The sequence below is a fragment of the Papio anubis genome, chromosome 11 (genome assembly GCF_008728515.1).
Source record: "Papio anubis isolate 15944 chromosome 11, Panubis1.0, whole genome shotgun sequence".
NCBI classification, from domain to species: domain Eukaryota; kingdom Metazoa; phylum Chordata; class Mammalia; order Primates; family Cercopithecidae; genus Papio; species Papio anubis.
This window is the reverse complement of record NC_044986.1, coordinates 19,118,956-19,140,646: the sequence shown is the minus strand read 5'-3', so window position 1 is coordinate 19,140,646 and position 21,691 is coordinate 19,118,956. Positions and strand designations below refer to the sequence as shown.

Sequence of the window (21,691 nt, the reverse complement as noted above, 5' to 3'; positions counted from 1 at the left end):
ATACTGCTGTGGTTAGGGTGACACCAGCTGCTCTTAAAATTGCTCCATTGAAGGGTTTGGTCCTGCTCTGGGCTCACAGAGAGGACTGTGGGCTGCTTTCAGGGGCCCAGCTGGGCACAGTTGGTCACACGAATTCCATTCTTAAGGCTGCCCCTCCTTATTGCATGATAATGTCCCAGGTAGGAATTTAAGTGGAAGTAAAAAAATTTGCTGCTGTGATGTATAGTTGTCAATTACCTGGGAGAAAGTGCTATTGAAGGTCACGAATGGGGTTAAGAGCCTGGAGGAATAGGAGGAACACTGAGTCTTAATCCCATTTCTGTCTCTTGTGACCACTGCAGCTTGGACAGTTCACCGCACTTCTCTGAGCCTCATTTTTGTGGTCTAAAAAGAGCAAGTGCCCTCTGTTATTGAGAGTGCTTTAAAAATTATGACTATCTGGTTATGTGCTCATACATATACACACCTTATGTGTTAGTCTGTTCTTGCATTGCTATAAAGAAATACCTAAGGTTGGGTAAATTATGAAGAAAACTTTTATTGGCTCATGGTTATGCAGGCTGTACAGGAAGCATAATGCCAACATCTCCTGGTAAGGGCCTCGGGAAGCTTCCAATCATGGTGGAAGGCAAAGGGGGAGCAGGTGCATCACATGGAGGGAGCAGGAGCAAGAGAGAGGAGGAGGTGGCACACATTTTAAAACAACCCGATGTGAATTCACTCATCACCAAGGGGATGGTGCTAAGCCATTCATGAGGGATCCACCCCCATGATCCAGACACCTTCTACCAGGCCCCACCTCAAACACTGCATTACAGTTCAACATGAGATTTGGAGGCAACAAACATCCAAACAATATCACCCTCTAAATATATATATATAGTCATATGTTTACTTACATTATAAGTTAGCTGATGTGTGCATCTGAATATGATATGTGTATATGCTCATGTTTTTATACACATATATTTTATGTATTTTACATATATACACATATAATCTATACACATGTGATACATATATATGCATATATACATATGCACATATTTACACATACATGTATATACATACACATATATAATGTTCTTCACAAGCCCTCACAGAATAATGACTTTGACTTGCCCCTTGCCATTCTGGTCTCTGGATCCACTCTGGGCTCCTGCTGCCCCTTGTACTAGTGTCCACTGAAGTCCCCCGAAGTCCATGGTCAGGGCCGTTTTTGGCTGTCTCCTCCCATTGCAAAGGCTCTGAGCTCTGAGGGCCTTTTTCCAGTTGCAAGCCTCTGTAGTTCTGTCGGTGCTCTCAGGAAACCTGAGGCCCTACAGTGGGTACATCAGGGACTCTGGGAGCCCTGCGGACCTCAAGAATGTCCGAGTAACCCTCACTGACTTTTATCTTGGACTGTCTATCCCAGCCCTTTCCTCTGCCCTTGAACAGATTAAGGGGCAAGTCATCATGCAAGAAAGTACAAAAGGAAAGAGCTCATTAATATGTGTTCAAAAAATACATTAGTGCACATTGGCCTTTTCTTCCCCTGGAGCCTTGTGCCCTTGGGGCCTCCAAGAATTGGCTTCTTACAGAGAATAGTCTCAGCCTTGCTCCGTATCTTTGACAAAGACACACAGAGCTGGGACTTCCTCCCAGGTTTGTGGAATCACTCTCTGCTCTTGGTATATTTAGGAATCCGCGCTTGGTTTTTGAAGCATAGTCTCACTCTGTTGCCTAGGCTGGAGTGCAGTGGCACTATATTGGCTCACTGCAACCTCCACCTCCCAGGCTCAAGCCATCCTTCCACCTCAGCCTCCCAAGTAGCTGGGACTGCAGGCATGCGCCACCACACTGGGCTAATTTTTCTATTTTTGTAGTGATGGGGTTTCGCCATGTTGCCCAGGCTGGTCTTGAACTGCTGAGCTCAAGCAATCCACCTGCCTTGCTCTCCCAAACTGCTAGGATTACAGGTGTGAGCCACTGTGTCCAGCCAGGAATCTGCACTTTTTCTTTTTTTTTTTTTTTTTTTGAGACGGAATCTTGCTCTGTTGCCCAGGCTGGAGTGCAGTGGCGTGATCTTGGCTCACTGCAAGCTCCAACTCCCGGGTTCACACCGTTCTCCTGCCTCAGCCTCCCAAGTAGCTGGGACACAGGTGCCCGCCACCACGCCCGGCTAATTTTTTGTATTTTTTAGTAGAGATGGAGTTTCACTGTGTTAGCCAGGATGGTCTTGATCTCCTGACCTTATGATCTGCCCGCCTCGGCTTCCCAAAGTGCTAGGATTATAGGCGTGAGCCACCACGCCCGGCCGAATCTGCACTTTTAAAAGACCTCTCCCCACCCTCCGCTGTGATTGTTATACACACTAATTTTTTAAAAACAGCTTTATGGAGATATATTTTATATGCCATAAAGTTAACACATTTAATGTGAAATATACTCAGTGGTTTTGAGTATATTTACAGAGTTAAGCAACTTTTACTCTAAATTTTGAACATTTTTATCACCTCGCAAAGAAACCTTGTAAGTAGACATTTTTCCAAAGAAGATAGACAAATGGCCAATAAGTACACAAAAAGATTATCAACATCATTAACTATTAAGGAAATGCAGATCAGAACCTCAGTGAGCTACCATGTCGTAGCCACTACGATGGCTCAAAGACTGACAAAAACAAGTGTTGGTAAAGCTGTGGATAAAGCAGAGCCCTCATCCATTGCTTGTGGGTTTGTAAGTGGTGCGTGCCACATTGGAAAAAAGTTTGGCAGTTCTCAAAATGTTAAACATAGATTTAGGTATGACCCAGCAATTCCACTTCAGGAGAATTAAAAACATGGGCACACAAAAATAGTTGTATGCTAATGTTCATACCAGTGCTATTTATAGCAGCTCCAAAACGGAAACAATAAAAAATCCTCAACTAATGCATGTATAAACAAAATGTGGTATATCCAAATAATGGAATACTACTCAACTGTAAGAATGAATGAAGTACTGATTCATGGTATAGCATGGAGGAATCTTGAAAACATTAGGTTAAGTGAAAGAAGCCAGGCATAATAGGTCACATACTATATGATTCCACTTTTTTTGTTTTTTTGAGATGGCATCTCATTCTATCACCCTGGCAGGAGTGCGGTGGCGTGATCTCAGCTCACTGCAACCTCCGCCTCCTGGGTTCGAGCGATTCTCCTACTTTAGCCTCTTAAGTAGCTGGGACTATAGGCACCCGCCACCATGCCTGGCAAATTTTTGTATTTTTAATAGAGACGGGGTTTTGCCATGTTGGCCAGGCTGGTCTCGAACTCCTGACCTCAGGTGATTCACCTGCCTCAGCCTCCCAAAGTGCTAGGATTAGAGGCGTGAGCCACCATGCCTGGCCATGATTCTACTTTTTATGAAGCGTCTAGAATAGGCAAATCCATGAAGATAAGAAGTGGACTGGTCATTGCCAGGGGCTGATGGGAATGAGGAATGGCTGCTAATGGGTATAGGGCTTCTTTTGGGGGTAAAGAATATGTTTTGGACTTAGATAGTGGTGATGATTGCACAGCTTTGTGAATATACTAAATATCACTGAATTGTACACTTTAAAAGTGTGAATTTTATGTTATATAAGTTATATCAATAAAGTAGTTACAGAAATTTACCCATTATATGCAGTATGCATTTTCAGAGGAAAAAGGCTGTTGGTATAAGTTTAAGGCTAAAAGTCAAAGACCATTTGAGTGACTTTGACTCAAAGAATTCAGCTCTGCTCTTGTCTGAAAAACTAATCAAATCTCAAAGAATCGGTACAAAAGGAGCAAGGAGAATTGAGATCATCTAGTATGTTTTCCATCCCTTATTTTACAGAGGAGGATATTGAGGCCGAGAAGAAACAGGTGCCCTGGCCAGGATCAGTGGGTTACACTGCCAATCCAGTAGGCCCCACCCAGCTGTCCTTTCCCACCTCTTATCATGCCCCCTCTCCCACACCCCCCAGATGATTAGTTGAGCTGCTTTTCAGCTGTGTTGAGGTCATAACTAAGGGCTTGAGAGCATTATTTATAACATATGAAATGCAGAGACACACTAAGATTGAGGGTGGAGAATGAAGACTTCTTATGTGTCTGAACAAGGTCAGCTCTTCTGGGGCTGTGTATGGTTAGCACTTAACGTTTCCTAGGACAACTGTAAGTGACAACAAACAAGGAAAGGAGGCGCTGATTTTTGGCCCCAGTTGTGGGGTTACTGAGGACACTAAAAATGAAGACAAGCTGTTATGAATCAGAACGGAGGAACATGGGCCAAATGGGAGTGATGACCTTCCTGGGGCACTTTATTCTTCTTCTACAGTGAAGTTTTGTTTTTAAATTTTAAACTTTCGTAGGTACGTAGTAGGTGTATATACTTATGGGGTATATGAGGGGTTTTGGTACAGGCATGCAATGAGTAATCATCACATCAGGGAGGATGGGGTATCCATCCCCTCGAGTGACAGTGAAATGTTAAATGCTTGACTGATTAGGACAGCTCGACCCAAACCCAGGATACTTGCCTTTCCAGACCAACGCAATCCCCCAAAAGTATGTTTTGAGGTAGTTAAGAAACCACTCTGACAACCACCTTACTGCTACTTTGCAAGAAGTTTAAAAAACATTGCAGTCAAACCTTCCAACATTGCATCCCATAATAACATAAAATCAAGATAAGACCTGGCTGCTGATTGGTTCCTGAATGCACAGAGCTTCTGGCCTGCTGGCTGCCCAGCCGTGCTCATTTCATTAATCTCATAGTAACACAACCCTGTGTTTACTGTGACTGAATTTTTTGGACTCCCTTCATAGCTTTGTCTCCACTTTACCTTAGCACAAAACTGTTGATGGCCTTCCCTGGCCTCTTTCAAACCACATTAACGTTGAAATGTGGCTTTTAGGTTAGTTAGAATTACAAAGCATTTTGTCTTTTTTTTCCCTTAATATTATTTGGTATGTGCTATTACATAAAGCTGTATTATTTTCCACGTTGATCCTTTTTAATGATTATTTAATAATCCAAGTTCAGCTATCACAGTATATTTAATCTCCTAAAAGGTAACATTTAGGTTGATTCCAGAATTTTTGTCTGTTGTTGAGAAAAAAAGATGTAATCAACATCACTGTACCTACAGTGGGTTTTCTTTTCTTTTTTTTCGTTTTGAGACGGAGTTTCGCTCTTTCACCCAGGCTGGAGTGCAGTGACGCGATTTCGGCTCACTGCAACCTCTGCCTCCCGGGTTCAAGTGATTATCCTGCCTCAGACTCTCCTGAGTAGCTGGGATTACAGGCACCTGCCACCACACCCGGCTAATTTTTGTATTTTTAGTAGAGATGGGGTTTCACCATCTTGACCAGGCTGGTCTTGAACTCCTGACCTCAGGTGATCCACCCGCTTTGGCCTCCCAAAGTGCTGGGATTACAGTAGTGAGCCACCGCACCAGCTGGGTTTTTATGAATTATTATTATTGTTAAGACAGGGTCTTTCTCTGTCACCCAGACTGGAATGCAGTGGGGGCGATATCAGCTCACTGCAACCTCCGCCTACCTGTTTCAAGCGATTCTCCTGCCTCAGCCTCCCGATAGCTGGATTACAGGCCCCTGCCACCATACCTGGCTAATTTTTTTCTCTTTTTGTATTTTTAGTAGAGATGAGGTTTCACCATGTTGGCCAGGATGGTCTCTAACTCCTGACCTCAGGTGATCCGCCCACCTCGGTCTCCCAAAATGCTGAGATGACAGGCATGAGCCACAGTGCCTGGCCCCTTATGAATTATTTTTCATAGTCTGTTTCATGGCCTGCTGACATCAGAATGACTTTCAGGGAGGTGAGGGAGGGAGAGAGAGGGAGTGCTGGTTTGAAATCTAGATTCTCAGGCCAAGTTGCAGACCCACCAATTTGGACTGTCAGGGAATAGGACCTGAAAATCCACATCATTAAGTCTCCTGAGAGATTTTTATGAACACTAGAATTTGAGACTAGACTCAAATGATAAACTTCTTACAGTAGGCCGCTGTGGGTTCATTTTGGTAACAGCCACCCACTAGGTCCTCAGAGGCGCTAGACCCAGTATTTCATCCTCTAACAATACTATTTCTTTCCCCTTTTAACGTGGAAGGAAACTGGGACTCAGGTCAAGTAACTTTTCCAAGTTTACCTGCTAAGATATTGCAAAACTAATATTTGAGCCCCTCCACCTCTGGAACTCATGTTCTTAATTACTTGTCTGTACCGATAGCAAAATGTTTTCATTCTAGCCCTCCCACCACCCCTCTCCAAAAGTTCATGCATGGCAGTCATCACCCCCAAGACAGTAGCTGATCTGTGAACTTTCATCTTGTAACCTAGTTTAGTCCAATTTGAGAGAAATTAGAAAAATCCTGGTGAGACTCTGGCCTCAGAGCCCCCCTGTCTGGGTTCAAGTCCTGCCTTCACCACTCATGAGCGGCATAACCTTAGTTTACACCCTTTTCTGGACTCTCCTATTCCAGAAAGCTGTGGTGAGAATTACATGAGAATATGCTAAGCGTATGTAGATAAACATAGGTTGAGCACAGCATCTGGCACGTGCTAAGTGGCCAGGAAATATTAGCAGTTATTACCACTATTCTCTGAGTGGGGTTTCCTCGTTGGTTAAATGTGGAAGTAGATGCTGAGCTCAGAACAGACTCTCAGGCAGAAATGCTTCCTAGAGTAAGCGGAGAGGTTTCTTCTCACATCTCAGAGGTCAAGCCATGAGGAATCTCACCTTACCTTGGTTGCAAGCCAGCAGACAGGGTTCTTGTGGGAAAGCCTTCACAGGGTGCTGAGGTAGAGAGGGTGACAGCATCGGTTATCACTGCTGAGCAATGTGAAGGCCTGTGTGGTGGGCAGCCTGGGCTCTCATGTCTCTGAAATTTAATTTCTCTGTAACCACAGGCTGATAGTTGTGAAGAGGGAGGCCCAGACCCACTAGAAAATCTGAATGGGCCAGATGTGGTGGTTCACACCTATAATCCCAGCACTCTGGGAGGCCAGGGCAGGTGGATCACCTGAGGTCAGGAGTTCGAGACCAGCCTGGCCAACACGGTGAAACCCTGTCTCTACTAAAAATACAAACATCAGCAGGGCATGGTGGTGAGTGCCTGTAGTCCCAGCTACTCGGGAGGCTGAGGCAGGAGAATCGCTTAAACCCGGGAGGTGGAGGTTGCAGTGAGCTGAGAGTACGCCACGGCACTCCAGCCTGGGTGACAGAGTGAGACTCCGTCTCAAAAAACAAGAAAACAAAATCTGGATGGAACCCAAGCCTTCCCCTGAAGGTGGTAGGTGGAAAGGAAAACCAGTTTAACTCTGAAGGGGCCCAAGGGCAGACCCCTGTGAGAAACAGAACAGAGTGTGGGGAACAAGTACTTTTTCTTTTCATTCCTAAAGCTGTGAGCCTATAGGAGTGATAATGATCAGATGGACCACAGGGGAGGGGAGGCTTTGGGGAGAGAAGGCAAGGACTGGTTGAGAACCTCAGAATCCAAGAACATAGCCAGGAGGCCATAGGGCTCAGTGGCCAGTGGCTAGAGGCGCAGGTTGCTTCAAAGCCACTGAAGCACCTTGACTTTGGATGAGAAGAAAGTTTTGTGAGCATTTAGGCGGACAGTTTAGAACAGGGGGTGGCAAACTTTTTCAGTAAAAGCTTGTATAGTAAATAATTGTATTTTCAGGCCAGTGCTCTCTGTGTAGACAGTACATAAATCAGTGGGTATGGCTGTTTTCCAATAAAACTTTATAAAAATGGACAGCAGGCCAGATTGAGCTGACTCCTGGAGAGGAAAGAGCATCAACTTCAAAATCAACCAGACTGGGCTTAAACTCCAGTTCCGACCTCCACTAGCCAGATGAGAGTCACGTGCCTCCACGAGTATGTAACTATCTGTTTAAGAACTTGGGCTTTGGAAGTGGAGGGCCCTGGGTTCAAGTCCTGCCTTCACCACTCATGAGTGGCATAACCTTAGTTTAGACCCTTCTCTGGACTCCCCTATTCTAGAGAGCTGTGGCGAGAATTATATGATAATATGCTAAGCATATATAGATAAACATGAGTTGAGCACAGTGGCACATGCTAAATGCCTGGGAAATATTAGCAGTTATCACTGTTCTCTGAATGGAGTTTCCTCGTTTGTTAAGTGTTAAGATTAGCACTTTTTACCATGGATGTAAGGATTACATTCAGTAACAGGTGTGTGTGTGAAGTGTCTGGCATAAAGTAAAATGTCAGCACTAATATTATCCTTTAGAAATGGAAGCCATTCTGCTCTCCCAGGAGCCCTGGAAGAACACTCTTTTTAAATATAAGAGCTCTTTGGTGAAGGAAACTGTATTAGTGGGAATCAGAATTGGGTTGGTGGTCTTCGGTATCTAATGTGTGATCCAGCAGGGTGTGAGAGGAGTTAGGGGCGCTTGGGAGTCAGTGGCGTAGGTGTAGTCTTCCTCTTCGAAGACTCATCCGTGTTGGTATGCTCTGTTTTTCTTTGATAAGCTCATTGTCCAAGCCAAGCTCTGCTCACTAGCTCCAGAACACAGGTTGCATTGCTCACCTGTGTCTTTGCTTTAACCCCTTCCTGTAATCAGGATGGCTTCTTCCTTTCCTCATCAGCGGATTCACCAAGACCCCATTTAAAAGCTCTTTCCCCCGAAGTCTGTTCCCTGACAGCTGCACCCCACAATGAATCTGCTCCTCCGAATTCCTGTTATTTGCATCCTTGCATTTCTGTTTACTTGCTGTCCTGTAGATCCCGTATCTGTAACTAGACCGGGAGTTCTTTAAGGGGCGGGATCGTGGTTATACTTCCTGGTCTCCATTTCACTATCTTCCCTCTAGTGGATCCACAGTAAATACTCATGGGTTGAAAACAAGTAAGTGAATTTTTAACCGATGCAAATGTCAGTATATATATTGTAGGCAAGACAGTTAATTCTAGGAGTTGTCAGCTATTGTTGACATTTTTTAACTTTATGGAGCACCGCAAAGAAAACTGCCCTTTAAGAGCTTGCTTGTGTTAGAAAGCAATAAAAGTGAAGAATATTCTAGGGCTGGTCTATAAATCCTTCCCAAGCACAATTTTCACGCTGTTTGCCTGTCTTGCTGCTGAATGGAGAGCACTTTGAGGACTGAGGGGAAGGTGGAACCACAACATGAAAGGAGCCTGGATTCCTGAGTAGCTGCTTGGAGGGGAGCCAACCAGGAGAGATGCCTGGGCAGGAGGACTCATGTCAGACTTGCATGAAAAATAAATACACACACACACACACACACACACACACACACACAGAGCAGGCAATGCCCATGCCTCTTGTCAGTTGGATGTTTTCACATTAGAAGAATGACCATAGTTAGGGTTGAATTACAGGTAGGCATTGCCTTAATTTATGGTTGGTACAATCTGAGTGTAAATGTGCCCCCCATCTAGAGTCTGTGGTTAGTCACTATTACAGAATAATGCTCCCACAGGGTTTTTTCTGTGTGTACAGTTGATAACCACAGTAATTCCATCAGCCTCACAGTGTTGATCATGTTTGGATGGGCTACAAACCACTGAATAGTTTGGCTGCAACAGGGACTGACTCACAATTCAGTAACCTAAAATCCATTGTAGTGAGTCATTATTTTCTGTCCAGCTGACACTCAAAGCTGGCAGTCCTCTCTCTGACAGGACACTTACAGGAGTCTCCTAATTTGAGATTTAGCAGAGATACTGCTCTGGGATTCCAGGACTAGTCAACAGTTCCTATAACTGAGCTGTGAGGATGAGAGAGTCTCAAGCCATGGCAAATAGAGCACCACTGGCATCCCGATGAGATGGGACCCCTGTAGTCTGCCCTGATCTGGAGGTGGTCAGACAGCTCAGCCTTCCAGCTCCCAACCCTGAATCTGGACGTGGCCCACAAAGGCCTGGATCACAGAAAAGACTCATCATACCTTTGCCTTGAAGCCCTGTCCTTCACTCTTATGGATCCTTCCTCATACAGTTTTCCTAAGCTCAGTTATCTGCTTTCCCAACCCAAGATGTTGAGCCATAACAAGAAGGAGATGACGCAGGGATGAGGAGATGGGAGGCAGGTATCAGACAAATGACAAGAGCTGTCGGCCCAGAGTCATCACTCGGGGAGGAGAAAACACACCCAACACACAAAGAATGACATTATTACAGAATACAACAGAGACTTGCAGGGTGAATCTCAAGTGCATGGAAAAAGTAATTTCTGTTCATTGTTGTGGTTTAGATGGTAGAACTATCACTTTGAGCCTCTGCTAGGAGAAGGTGACCTTTTGCTAATAACAGAAGAGCCCATCGATTTCAGGCTCTCATCCCAACTTCACCTCCTTGCATCACTCACTTTGCTTCTTTTTTCCTTCTGGGTGTGCACAGAGGAGGGCGCACGGAGACGGGACTTGCTCTGAAATACCTTCTGAACAGAGGGTTCCCTGGAGGCAGAAATGCCTCTGTGCCCCAGATCCTTGTCATCGTCACTGATGGGAAGTCCCAGGGACATGTGGCACTGCCAGCCAAGCAGCTGAAGGAAAAGGGTGTCACTGTGTTTGCTGTGGGGGTCAGGTTTCCCAGGTAAGAGCCTCAGTCACCCTGGAACAAGCCCTCAGGTGGTCACCCTGGGGATCGTGTCATGGCCATGGTAAGGGAGGGGACTGGAAGAGCTGTCCGGGTCCTTCCCTGGATCTGTCTTTTCCTCACTTTGCCATTTTGGCTTCAGTGCACAGGAAGCTTCGATCTTTGGGAGCCTAAGCATTTGCATTGACTTTGGTTTTGTTTGAACACTTGGTTGCAAGTACCAGAAATTCTGCTGAAATTTATTTGGGCAAAAATGGAAATTCATGGAGTCATCTCATTCACTGGGTGGGATGGGGGTCCCTCGGGGTGGGCAGGAGCCAGGGACTTCAGTGTGATCAAGATTCTTCCACACATCTCTGCTGTTCTCTGCCTGTTGCCTCCTCTCTTACCTGACTTTCTTAGGAAGCTGGAACTGGAGCTACGGATGGTGCCCAGCTCGCGTCTTCAGAGCTCCACCTGGAGAGAAAAGACCCCTTTCCACAGTTTAACAATGCAAGAAAATCCTCTAATCAACCTGAGGCAGAGCCCACTCTTGGGGCCAGGGGAGGGGGAGTCTGGCTGGCCACTCCCCTTTACCCCATTTGTCTAGCTGCTGGGCAAATAGGCTTTCCTAGAAGAGAGGAGGGTACAGATGCATTCTGTTACCAGCTGTGCTTGCTTGTTCTTTACTTGCTGTTACCTAGAACCACTTTCTTTCATTTCCATTCTGGTTAACTGTTTTCCTCACCAGCTATGGGTCTGACAAAACCAGACACTAAATCTGTGCTGCCATCCACAAGGAACCCATGGCCTAGGAGATGAGTGGGCAGGAGAAGGGTGGGTACAAGGCCACAAGCTGTCACAACCCCTTGGCACAGGTGGGAGGAGCTGCATGCCCTGGCCAGCGAGCCGAGAGAGCAACATGTGCTGTTGGCTGAGCAGGTGGAGGACGCCACCAACGGCCTCTTCAGCACCCTCAGCAACTCTGCCATCTGTTCCAGCACCACGCCAGGTAAGACCTTCCAGCCTGGAGGGAGTGGAAGTGCCATGTGGGGTCAGGGAGGGCTCCCTGAGGCAAGAGGTCAGGACCCAGGAGCCTCCCAGGGAGGGAGGGCAGGCAAGAGAGAGACCGGCAGCCTCCACCCTGGGCACTCTGCTGTCTCCCTGTGCCTTGCCCTGTGGGTTTCCCAGCTGGGAGCCCCGAGCTTATCTTCATGGAGGTAGAGAGGCCCAGGGCTTGAGACTCAGATGTAGTAGTCCCCTGCTCAAGAGAGAGCCAAGTCTCCTGCCCCTGCCTTGGTTCACACAGAGGAGCACAAGGAGGCTTTCTGCTTGGTGCAAGATCCCTGCATTCTAGTTGTCCTTGTCAGGGTCCACCCAGGAGCCAGAGTGATGACATTATGTGGAGTGTACATGTGTGCACATTATGTAAAAGCTGTGTCGGGTGGGGCCCAGCAGAGGAGATGCTTAGAGACTGGATGCCCCGCTGAACAGGCAGAGCAGGGCCGCTCACCTGGAGATGTGCCCTGACCTGAGAGAGCGGAAGGTGGCCAGCCTGGGGGTGTGGTGAAAACTCCCAGGAGCGGGAGCAGCTGCTGGGGGAGCGTGTGTGGCGGGAGGAGGTGGAACCCTGTCTCCTCCGTGGGTGCGGGTGTGTGTTGTGGACACAGACTGCAGGGTCGAAGCGCACCCCTGTGAGCGCAGGACGCTGGAGATGGTCCGGGAGTTCGCCGGCAATGCCCCGTGCTGGAGAGGATCGCGGCGGGCCCCTGCGGTGCTGGCTGCACACTGTCCCTTCTACAGGTTGGTCTGCAAGCTCTGGGCTCGGCCTGGGTGGAGATGAAGGCCCCCACCCCTGAGCTGTGGGGAGGATAGCACTTTGGGGCCCCGCCATGGAGACTGTGACGGGGATTGAAGCAGACCTGGGAGGGAACCAAGGACATAGCCATGGGAGAACAGGGAGAGGTACAGCTACTCGGTATCAGCATCCCTTAATCCACAGCCCAGGCACCCAGGGCGAGCGCCGGTGGCAGGGTCACAGGCATTCTGGAAGGCTGGTGAGTGAGCCAAGCGCTGACCCTGCAAGGCAGTGGTCTCCACTTGTGATATTGATTTGGTAATTTGGTTCCTCTGAGCACCAGTTTCCACATTATGGGGGCTGAGTGAGGCAGGAGGATCAAGATGAATTCCAATCAGGGAGGCTGTGGGATGCTGGGTTCTTCGGGATTGGAGCCCAGGCACCCAAGAGCACCTGCTGCCCGGCCGCCAGCCCATCCCTCCCAAACACTCCCCACGCCATTCCTTTAGACTATCTGCCATTCAGCACCTCTGTCCGGAGTCCAGTGACCCTGCTACTCTCCCTTTCTGGGGGTCCAGGGCAGTGTTTGAATCAGCTACATCTTGCCCATTGGTCCTCCTCCAGCGATGAGCTCATAGCACAGCACACAGCAGTGAAATTGATTGGCTGAGAAGCCTCAGGGCTGTGCTGGGCTGACGGAAAATCCAAAGACTGTTTCTCTGGGAAAGGTCAGTCCCCTACAAGAGGGTCAGAGGAGATGGGGCCTCATGCCACATCGGGGCCACCAGAGGCTCTCCTCACAACCCAAGCTCTTAAGTGAAAGGAGGAGTTGATTTGTTCCTTGATGGCCACGTTCTAAGTGCCCGCTCAGCCAGGCAATATGTGATAAGGAGACAGCACAGTTGCTGCCCCCAAGGAATCGTGGTCTAGAGCAGGGCATTGGAAAAGGAGACCAGAGGCCACCCTGAGGCATCCTAGGTGCTGGGGTGGAGTCTGTCCTCTCTGGGATGTCACAGAGAAGGGGCCGCTCGAGCAGTTTTGCAAGATTTGGAACTGTGGCGGTGGGCAAGGTGGCCAGAGCCGGGAGCAGGTGGGAGAGGCTGGTGGCCGCAGTGTATACTTCCTGGGCCTTGCATTCAGACTCTGCTGTCAGCCTGCTGAATTTTTAATCCTAGCAGCACCACTAGGGAGCTGTGAACTTACCACTGCATGTTTCTGTGTTTGAAAAGGGGTGTGATGATAATCATAACTGCCCTACAGGGTTGTTGAGAGCATGTGGTGATTTAATAGGTAGATGCGTTAATATTGCAGGCTCCTAGAATGAAGCATTTGGGAGCTCTTTATCTATTTCCTCACTCAAGAAATACCCACGGAGGGCGTCCTGTGCTCCCCGGCACTCACCCAAGTCCTGGGGAATCAGCACCAGCATCTCAGAAACACATCTACCCTCACAAGCTGATGCTCTAGTGATGGGAGGCAGCCATTCCAAAATGAATACAGAAAATAAACTGTTCAGTGGTAGCAGGTGTTGTGGAGGAACACGACAGCAAGACGGAGATGTGGTGGGGTAGGCGGGAGCGCTGGGGCAAGGTCACAGTTTGAAATGGAGTGGCCAGGGAGGGCCTTGCAGAGCATGTGGCATTTGTGTCCAGACCTGAGGGAGGTGGGGAGCGAACTGTGTGCAGGTCCCTGCGAAGCCCTGTGGGTAGTGTCTGCACCATAAATGCTGATTCCCAGGGAGGCCTGAGTCAGGGAGCGGGAGGGGCCCAGGGAGCTTTCTGGGCTAGGACTTGTGGCTTTATTATAAGGTCGCTAGGATAGACATGGAAGAGAAGACGATTTCTCCTGAATGAGCTGGCAGTTTGGCATACTTTGTTTTTATTGTTACCATTTTTTTGAGACAAGGTCTTGCTCTGTCACCAGGATGGAGTACAGTGGCAGGATCATGGCTCAGTGCAGCCTCAAACTTCCAGGCTCAAGTGATCCTCACATTTCAGCCTCCTTAGTAGTTGGGACTACAGACACGCACCACTGTGGCCAGCTAATTTTTAAGGTTTTTTTTTTTAATTTTTTTTTTAATATAGATGGGGTCTCACTATGTTGCCCAGGCTTGTCTTAAACTCCTGAGCTCAAGCCATCCTCCTGCCTCGGCCTTTCATAGTGCTGGGATTACAGGCATGAGCTACCACGCCCAGCCTTGGCAACCTTTATTTCAGCAACTCCATGAGCTCTTAATTGACTTGGCTTTTACTCCATTTTACCCCAGGGAAGACCCTGCCCTAGAGGAGCACCTGATTGGCCTGCCCCTGGCGTGGGCAGCCCAGGGCAGGATCTTGTTAGAAGAAGCCTTATTTGGAGAACTTTAGGGAATGTTTTTGCCAAGGCCCAAGAGTCTTCTCAGGTGAGGCCGTCCCAGGAATTGCTGCCAACCCAGAGTGGGCTTTCTGCCCCCGGATGAGGAACTGCTCCTGTGGCAGCAGGGCACATGGTCCCGGAGCCTCAGGAGAGGCGAGGACGAGGCCCAGAGGGCAGAGTGGGGGAATTTGGGGTCATGGTCAGGGTTTGGACCCCAGCTCTGCTGTGTTCCAGTAACTATGTGACCTCAGGGGACCTAAGTCAGCCCTCAGAACCCATTTCCCTATCTGGAACATGGAGGGAACCATCTCTTCAGGTAGCTGTGGTTAATGGAACACCCGCGGGTGGAAGCCACCGCAGGAATGGTGGCTGCTGTGTTATCACAGAACGTTAGTTCTCCAGCAGACCTGAGAAGTCATTGAGCCCAGTGGCTTGCATGTCTTCACCTGCAGAGCCTCGTGTGGACACTTGTTGTGCAGACCAGATAGAAGCAGCACACCTGGGGTGGAGGGGTGGGGCTGGGGCACTGCGGGAGGCCTGGAGCCTTGTTCCTTCAGTCCTCTTCTCTCCCCATCAAAGCTTTAAGAAATACAGTTGAAAACTGCAGATAGAATTACTATACAAAGAAGAAAGTGAAGACCAGAGGAGGAAAGTAACATGTCTGTGGTCACACAGCCAAAATCCAGTTGCCCATTTCCCAATATTTCTCTCCCTACTGCATTGTGAGCCTTAGAAAGTAACTTATAATAAAAACCTGTTGCTATAGTTTGAGGTTTTGCATGTGGATGTCTCTATCTTCAAATGTGATAGCCAGCTTATGTTACCTCTTTTTCTTTTTTTTTTTTCCCCCTTTTTGAGATGGAGTCTTACTCTGTTGCCCAGGCTGGAGTGCAGTGGCGCGATCTCGGCTCACTGCAACCTCCACCTCCCGGGTTCAAGCAATTCTCCTGCCTCAGGCTCCTGAGTAGCTGGGATTACAGGCACACTATGCCCAGCTAATTTTTTTTATTTTTAGTAGAGATGGGGTTTCACCATGTTGGCCAGGCTGCTCTCGAACTCCTGACCTCAAGCGATCTGCCCACCTTGGCCTCCAAAGTGTTGGGATTACAGGCGTGAGCCACCACACCTAGCCTTTTTTTTTTTTTTAATTGTCACTGGATAGTTAAAACATTTCCTGCTCTGTGTGCAGAGAAAAGTTAGGGTAGAATCAAGAAAGAAAACCAGGAAGTCTTTCTTTCTTCTGCACTGGAATCTTCCATCAGCTTTTGGTGTTGTAAATCATCTTACGTTTCTGCCCTCCCCTTACACCTCTGATCTGTCTATCATTCTGTTTCCTTGGATTGTAGCTGGAAGAGAGTGTTCCTAGCCCACCCTGCTACCTGCTACAGGACTACCTGCCCAGGTATGATCTGCCTATTGGATTACCGGTTCTTTCAGGGCCCTGGACCCAGGCTGCTTTGTAAAGGGGCTTTTACAATCCTGGGACAGAGGGTGGGGTTGTGACTGGCTCCAGGACGGAGGGATGGGGCGCCTGGTGGGCAGAGGAGAGTGTGCTCTTCACTCACTCCATGGTGTTTGCTTATTAAGAATGGAGTGGCAGCTTTGGGATTACTCCCCTGAACCAGTGTTATGTGCATTGGTGAGAGGCAGAGAAAGGCAGGCACCGAGCACCAGCTTTGCAGACATCCTCAAAGCCAGCACCAAACTCAGGGCAAGATACCTGAATGATTTCCTCCTCTATAAAATGGGGCGATGTTTACCCGATGTCCGGAAGCCCATTTCCCTCCTCCATATGAAAGGAGGCATCGTATATGAGGTCCTGGTGAAGATTCGGTAGATAATGCCCATGGAAGTAATCCCTCAGCTGTAAAATCCTAAATTAACGTGAGGAATCATCGATGCCATTATGCATCATTCAGCATGGTTCCCCAGTGTGCCCTCACGGTCCCTCACCATCCCTCACCTGGGGTGCTAGTGACCCCACTGACCTGGGAGCTCAAAATTGCACTTGAATGTGTAGGTGTCAGTCCTGGGGTGGATTTGCTACTCCTGATGAGTAGCCCGTCTCCCGGAAGCAATGCCAGCAGTTAGACACACAGGCAGGGTAGTGAGCGTCCCTATTTGGGGTTAGGTGATCCCTTCAGTATGTTCTCACGGTTTGCAGTTCCAGCACCACGGCCTCTGAAGCATAGGGGAATCTGAGAGTGGAGCTGTTTCTGCTCAGTAATTAAGGTTTGAGGACTTATGGTTTAGAAACTAGAGTGAAATGGCTTTCAATCCCAGCTCTACCTCTTACCAATGATCTGACCTAGGGCATGTGACTTCTATTCATTTAGCTTCAGCTTCCTCATCTGTCATATAGGGTTTTTATAGTTCCTACCTAAGGTTGTGACAGTGAAATGAGAAAAGCAGTGTATTGTGCTTAGCACAGTCCCTGGCACATAATAGATGCTCAGTTAAAGGCCACTGTTGCCAATGTCAGTGAGCCTCCAGTTATTTCCAGTCTCCCGACTGATACAACCGCAGCCCCAGTGAGGTGCCTAGACTTAGCCTTAATCTTTTCTGCCTTTGAAAAGTCTATACTTCAATTATAATGATGTGGCCATCAAGTAACAGATTAATATTTTTAAGCAAAAAGGACAAGAAAATGCCAGTCCCAATTGTGACCACACTCAGCTGCTTCTCCAGCCCTTGGAATACACAATCACATGAAGACCCTGTTTGTTTTCTGTAACCCTGGGAAGGAGGTCATGTGGTTTTAGCTGCATTTTGTAATAATTGACAAGGAAAGTGATGAGATGCTCAGGCATGGAGCACAGGGAATCATAGATCAGACACTTCAGAATGGGTCAGATTTTGACACAGGCTGTGGTTTCCCATGTAAACTTTCAGCTTTGAAGAGGCCTTGCTCATAATTTGGGTCTCATATCTAAAAGTCAATACTGTCATTACCTGTTGGGGAGTGTTTTTTTAGTACTGAGACTTTCTGCGGATTAATTCATTTAATCCTCATGATAACCCCACAGAACAAGTTCAGTTCCCATCACTCCTTTTGAGATGAGGATATGAAGATGGGAGATGTTAATTAAGGTGCTGGAGGAAGTGGAAGGGCCACATTCAGTGCTGAGCAGCCTGACCGCAGGATCCGAAGGCTGGTGTGTTTTGCTGTGCCAGGCGCAGAGGCCATTAAGACAACCCTGTGTAGAACTTAGAAGACAGGGCCCCATTGGCACCACAGCTCTCTTTCAGTCTTGAGGCACCCACACTTGATGTCACAGAGAGCTTCCTCCTTGTCAAGCTCCAGTCTGACACCAGTTCATCACACAGCACCTTACAAAGCCTGCTACAGAGCATCCTTTACCAACCGTGCCCAGCTCCTCCTCTATGAACTCGGCAGTGCTTTCCCCTCTGCTACAGGTTTCCTGGTGAACTGTGAGGGAAGGAAGGGGCTGGCCACTGTTAGAGCAGGAAACCAGCTGCACCCACACCTCTGGCCAGTCCTCTCTACTCCTCTGTACTCCTCTGTGCTATGGTGCTTAGCGGTTAATGGGCATCTCTCTGATAGGCCCCTGTGACTCGCAGCCCTGCCAGAATGGAGGCACGTGTGTTCCAGAAGGACTGGACGGGTACCAATGCCTCTGCCCGCTGGCCTTTGGAGGGGAGGCTAACTGTGGTAGGTATGCACCGGCCCTGTAACACTGCCCACTGGGGAGCAAGGAGAGGACAGGCTCCCCTTTTTACTGCACACCCTTCCAGTTTCTGGGTAGAAACTGGCCCTCAAGCCATCTGCTTTTCAGTGCACCACTGGTCTGCGGTTCACGTGGTGCAGCCTCTCAGTGTTCCGTGAGTAGATAATTCGGGTGGCTGAGCTCTGGAGGAGACAGTAGCTCCCAGCTTATTAGCTGCAGAATGGTCATTGCTTGAAGTTTGAGTGCTGCCCAGCCCAGCTGAAGGCAGGAGTCTACCCAATTCTGGCTCCCAGTCCTGGGCAGAGTCTTTTCTTCTCTATTCTATGAAAGCAGAGAAAGGAGCCCCAACTCCTTTTGATTTTAGAGGTGTGAAATGAAGATAATAGTAGGCTTTACCTCATTGGGTGGTTGAGAGTTTTAAATAAGATTATGCAAAGTGCTTAGTATCATGCTTGATGCATATAAGGGCTTGCTGAACAGTAACTTTTAAAAACGTGATAACTGGGTTAGTTGAAGATCTATATGAAAAAATTAATCTTGACCCTGTACCTCACAACCCTTCCAGAAGTCAATTCTAGCATGGCTATAGACCTCCATGCAAAAGGCAAAGCAGTGAAGCCTCTAGAAGCAAACACAGGAGCATATATTCATGATCTTGAGGTAAACAAAGATTTCTCAGGGCACACACTGGACTAACCATAATGGAAAAAAGTGATAATGTAGATGGCATTTTGGTTTTTTTAAGTGGCTAAATGGAGACCCTCAGCGAGTGCCAGGAGTGCCGTGTCTGGCCTTGTCTCTAACCCTGAGACGAGCACCGGTCACTTAAGCTTGGGGGCCCACAGTTTCTCTGCCCCATCTCCCTCCTGGGACGGGGTTTCTCCTGCCCTGCGTGGTAGTTCAGCGTCTCGGGTGGGACAGATCGCATGCTGCAAGGCCATGGCTTGACTGTGGGTGTTGCTGTGATCCCCGCAGCCCCGAAGCTGAGCCTGGAATGCAGGGTCGACCTTCTCTTCCTGCTGGACAGCTCTGCGGGCACCACTCTGGATGGCTTCCTGCGGGCCAAAGCCTTCGTGAAGCAGTTTGTGCAGGCCGTGCTGAGTGAGGACTCTCGGGCCCGAGTGGGCGTGGCCACGTACAGCAGGGAGCTGCTGGTGGCGGTGCCCATTGGGGAGTACCAGGATGTGCCTGACCTGGTCAGGAGCCTTGATGGCATTCCCTTCCGTGGTGGCCCCACCCTGATGGGCAGTGCCTTGCGGCAGGCGGCAGACCGTGGCTTTGGGAGCGCCACCAGGACAGGCCAGGACCGGCCACGCAGAGTGGTGGTTTTGCTCACTGAGTCACGCTCCGAGGATGAGGTCGCGGGCCCAGCACGTCACGCAAGGGCGCGAGAGCTACTCCTGCTGGGTGTAGGCAGTGAGGCCGTGCGGGCAGAGCTGGAGGAGATCACGGGCAGCCCAAAGCATGTGATGGTCTACTCGGACCCTCAGGATCTGCTCAACCAAATCCCTGAGCTGCAGGGGAAGCTGTGCAGCCGGCAGCGGCCAGGTAAGGTCCCGGTGCCTGACCCAGGGCCGCTGGTCAGCAGGCAGGTCCTTCCTCCTTTTGGCTACCACCTAACCATCATTCTCTGCCAGTGCCCCTTCTAGGGGCTGAAACCACAGCCCCACTCTTTTAGTTACCAGTCACATAATTTCTCAGTTTACCTGTCAACAAAAATGGGACTAATAGTAGTACTTCCTGAGAAACCTTTAGTGAGAATTAAGTAAGATAGGTGGTGTACATGCTTAGTACAGAGTAAGCACTCAGCAAACTCTAGGTGTTGCTGTTACTATTAATCATGATTTTATTATTGTTACAAAGAGCTCTGAATCTACCCAGCGGGCTCCAGAGCAGCAGCTTGCCAGCTCCTTTGATGGCAATCCACAGGAAGAAGTGCATTCCTGGTGCACACATGCACATGTATGCACACACACAGATGCACGTGCATGCACACCTGCTTGTACAGCCACACACAACTGAAACAAACGCTTCCTGAGAGGATACTTACCCTGTCTACCTGGGAGGGATTCTGACATTTTTCTCTTCTTTTTTTGCAAACCATGAAGTTGATTTTTTATGACCCTATTGGAAGGCACTCTAGAGAACACTGTTTCCGTGCAGAGGCCTGGCCCGTGGCCAGAGATGTCGTAACTGAAACACGTCCTTTTTTTCTTTTGAGACAGGGTCTTGCTGTTACCCAGGCTGGAATGCAGTGGCACGATCATAGCTCACTGCAGCCTCGAACTCCTGAGCTCATGTGATCCTTCCACCTCAGCCTCCAGAATAGCCAGGACTACAGGTGCACAACACCATGCCCAGCTAATTGTTTTATTTTTTATAGAGATGTGGTCTTGCTGTGTTGCCCAGGCTGGTCTCGAACTCCTAGGCTCAAACAATCCTCCTACCTCAGCCTCCCCAAGTGGAGGGATTACAGGCATGAGTGAAATGCATCCTTTATAGGGCTCCTGGAGTTCTCCCTTGGTAGGTGGGCATGGGAAGCTACAGATGCGATTCTGCTTCTCAGCCCTGATGCCACCACTCTCCCCAAGGTGAGAAGCATTCCCTCCTGTAAGGGGGAAGGACAGGGACTGGCTGCCCACTTCCACCTTGCCCCTCCAGGCTGGCCTAAGTGCTTTTGTTCTGCTTCTTTGTTTGGTTGGATTTTTTTAAAAATAATAATTGTAGATTTATAGGAAAAAAAAAAGGACAATAGTGGAGAGTTCCCTATACCCCACACCCAGTTTCCCCTCCTATTTACACCTTGCATTAGTATGGCACAGTGTTATTATTAATGAACCAGTATTGATACATTATTATTTAGTGAATCCATGCTTGATTCATATTTGTTTAGTTTTTACCTAATGTCTTTTTTTCTGTTCCAGAATCCCATCGAGGACCCCACAGTATATGTAGTCAGCCACCTTCCCCGTAGCTGTGATAGTTTCTCAGACGTTCCTGGTGTGGGAGTGGTTTTAAAAACCAATAATCAGAGCATCAGATCCTCTAACTTCACACTTAGAATTTCCAGTGATTCCCCTTTGCACTTGGAACAAAACCCAAACTCTATCCCCTGGCTTCTGAGAGCTCCCTGTGGCCTGGTCCCCATAGGCCTCTCTGCATCCCCTGCATGGGACAGGCCTCTGGCTCATACTTACTTGTCTTTCAGTTCTTAGATGAAATGTCACTTCCCCAGAGAAGCTCTGACCCCTTCTTCCAGTCTTGTT

General features: G+C 48.4%; 1 protein-coding gene across 3 annotated transcripts in view; it reads left to right on the top strand.

Annotated features, from left to right (window-relative positions):
• VWA2 (von Willebrand factor A domain containing 2) overlaps window positions 1-21,691 on the top strand; it is a 53,225-nt gene that overhangs the window by 25,666 nt on the left and 5,868 nt on the right. For all 3 annotated transcript variants that reach the window (XM_031652050.1, XM_031652049.1, XM_031652048.1), the window contains 6 exons: window positions 10,407-10,601; window positions 11,462-11,595; window positions 12,254-12,386; window positions 16,083-16,138; window positions 18,302-18,409; window positions 19,401-19,973. In XM_031652050.1, the coding sequence (XP_031507910.1) occupies window positions 10,407-10,601; window positions 11,462-11,595; window positions 12,254-12,386; window positions 16,083-16,138; window positions 18,302-18,409; window positions 19,401-19,973 (1,199 nt within the window). The remainder of the gene's footprint in view (window positions 1-10,406; window positions 10,602-11,461; window positions 11,596-12,253; window positions 12,387-16,082; window positions 16,139-18,301; window positions 18,410-19,400; window positions 19,974-21,691) is intronic.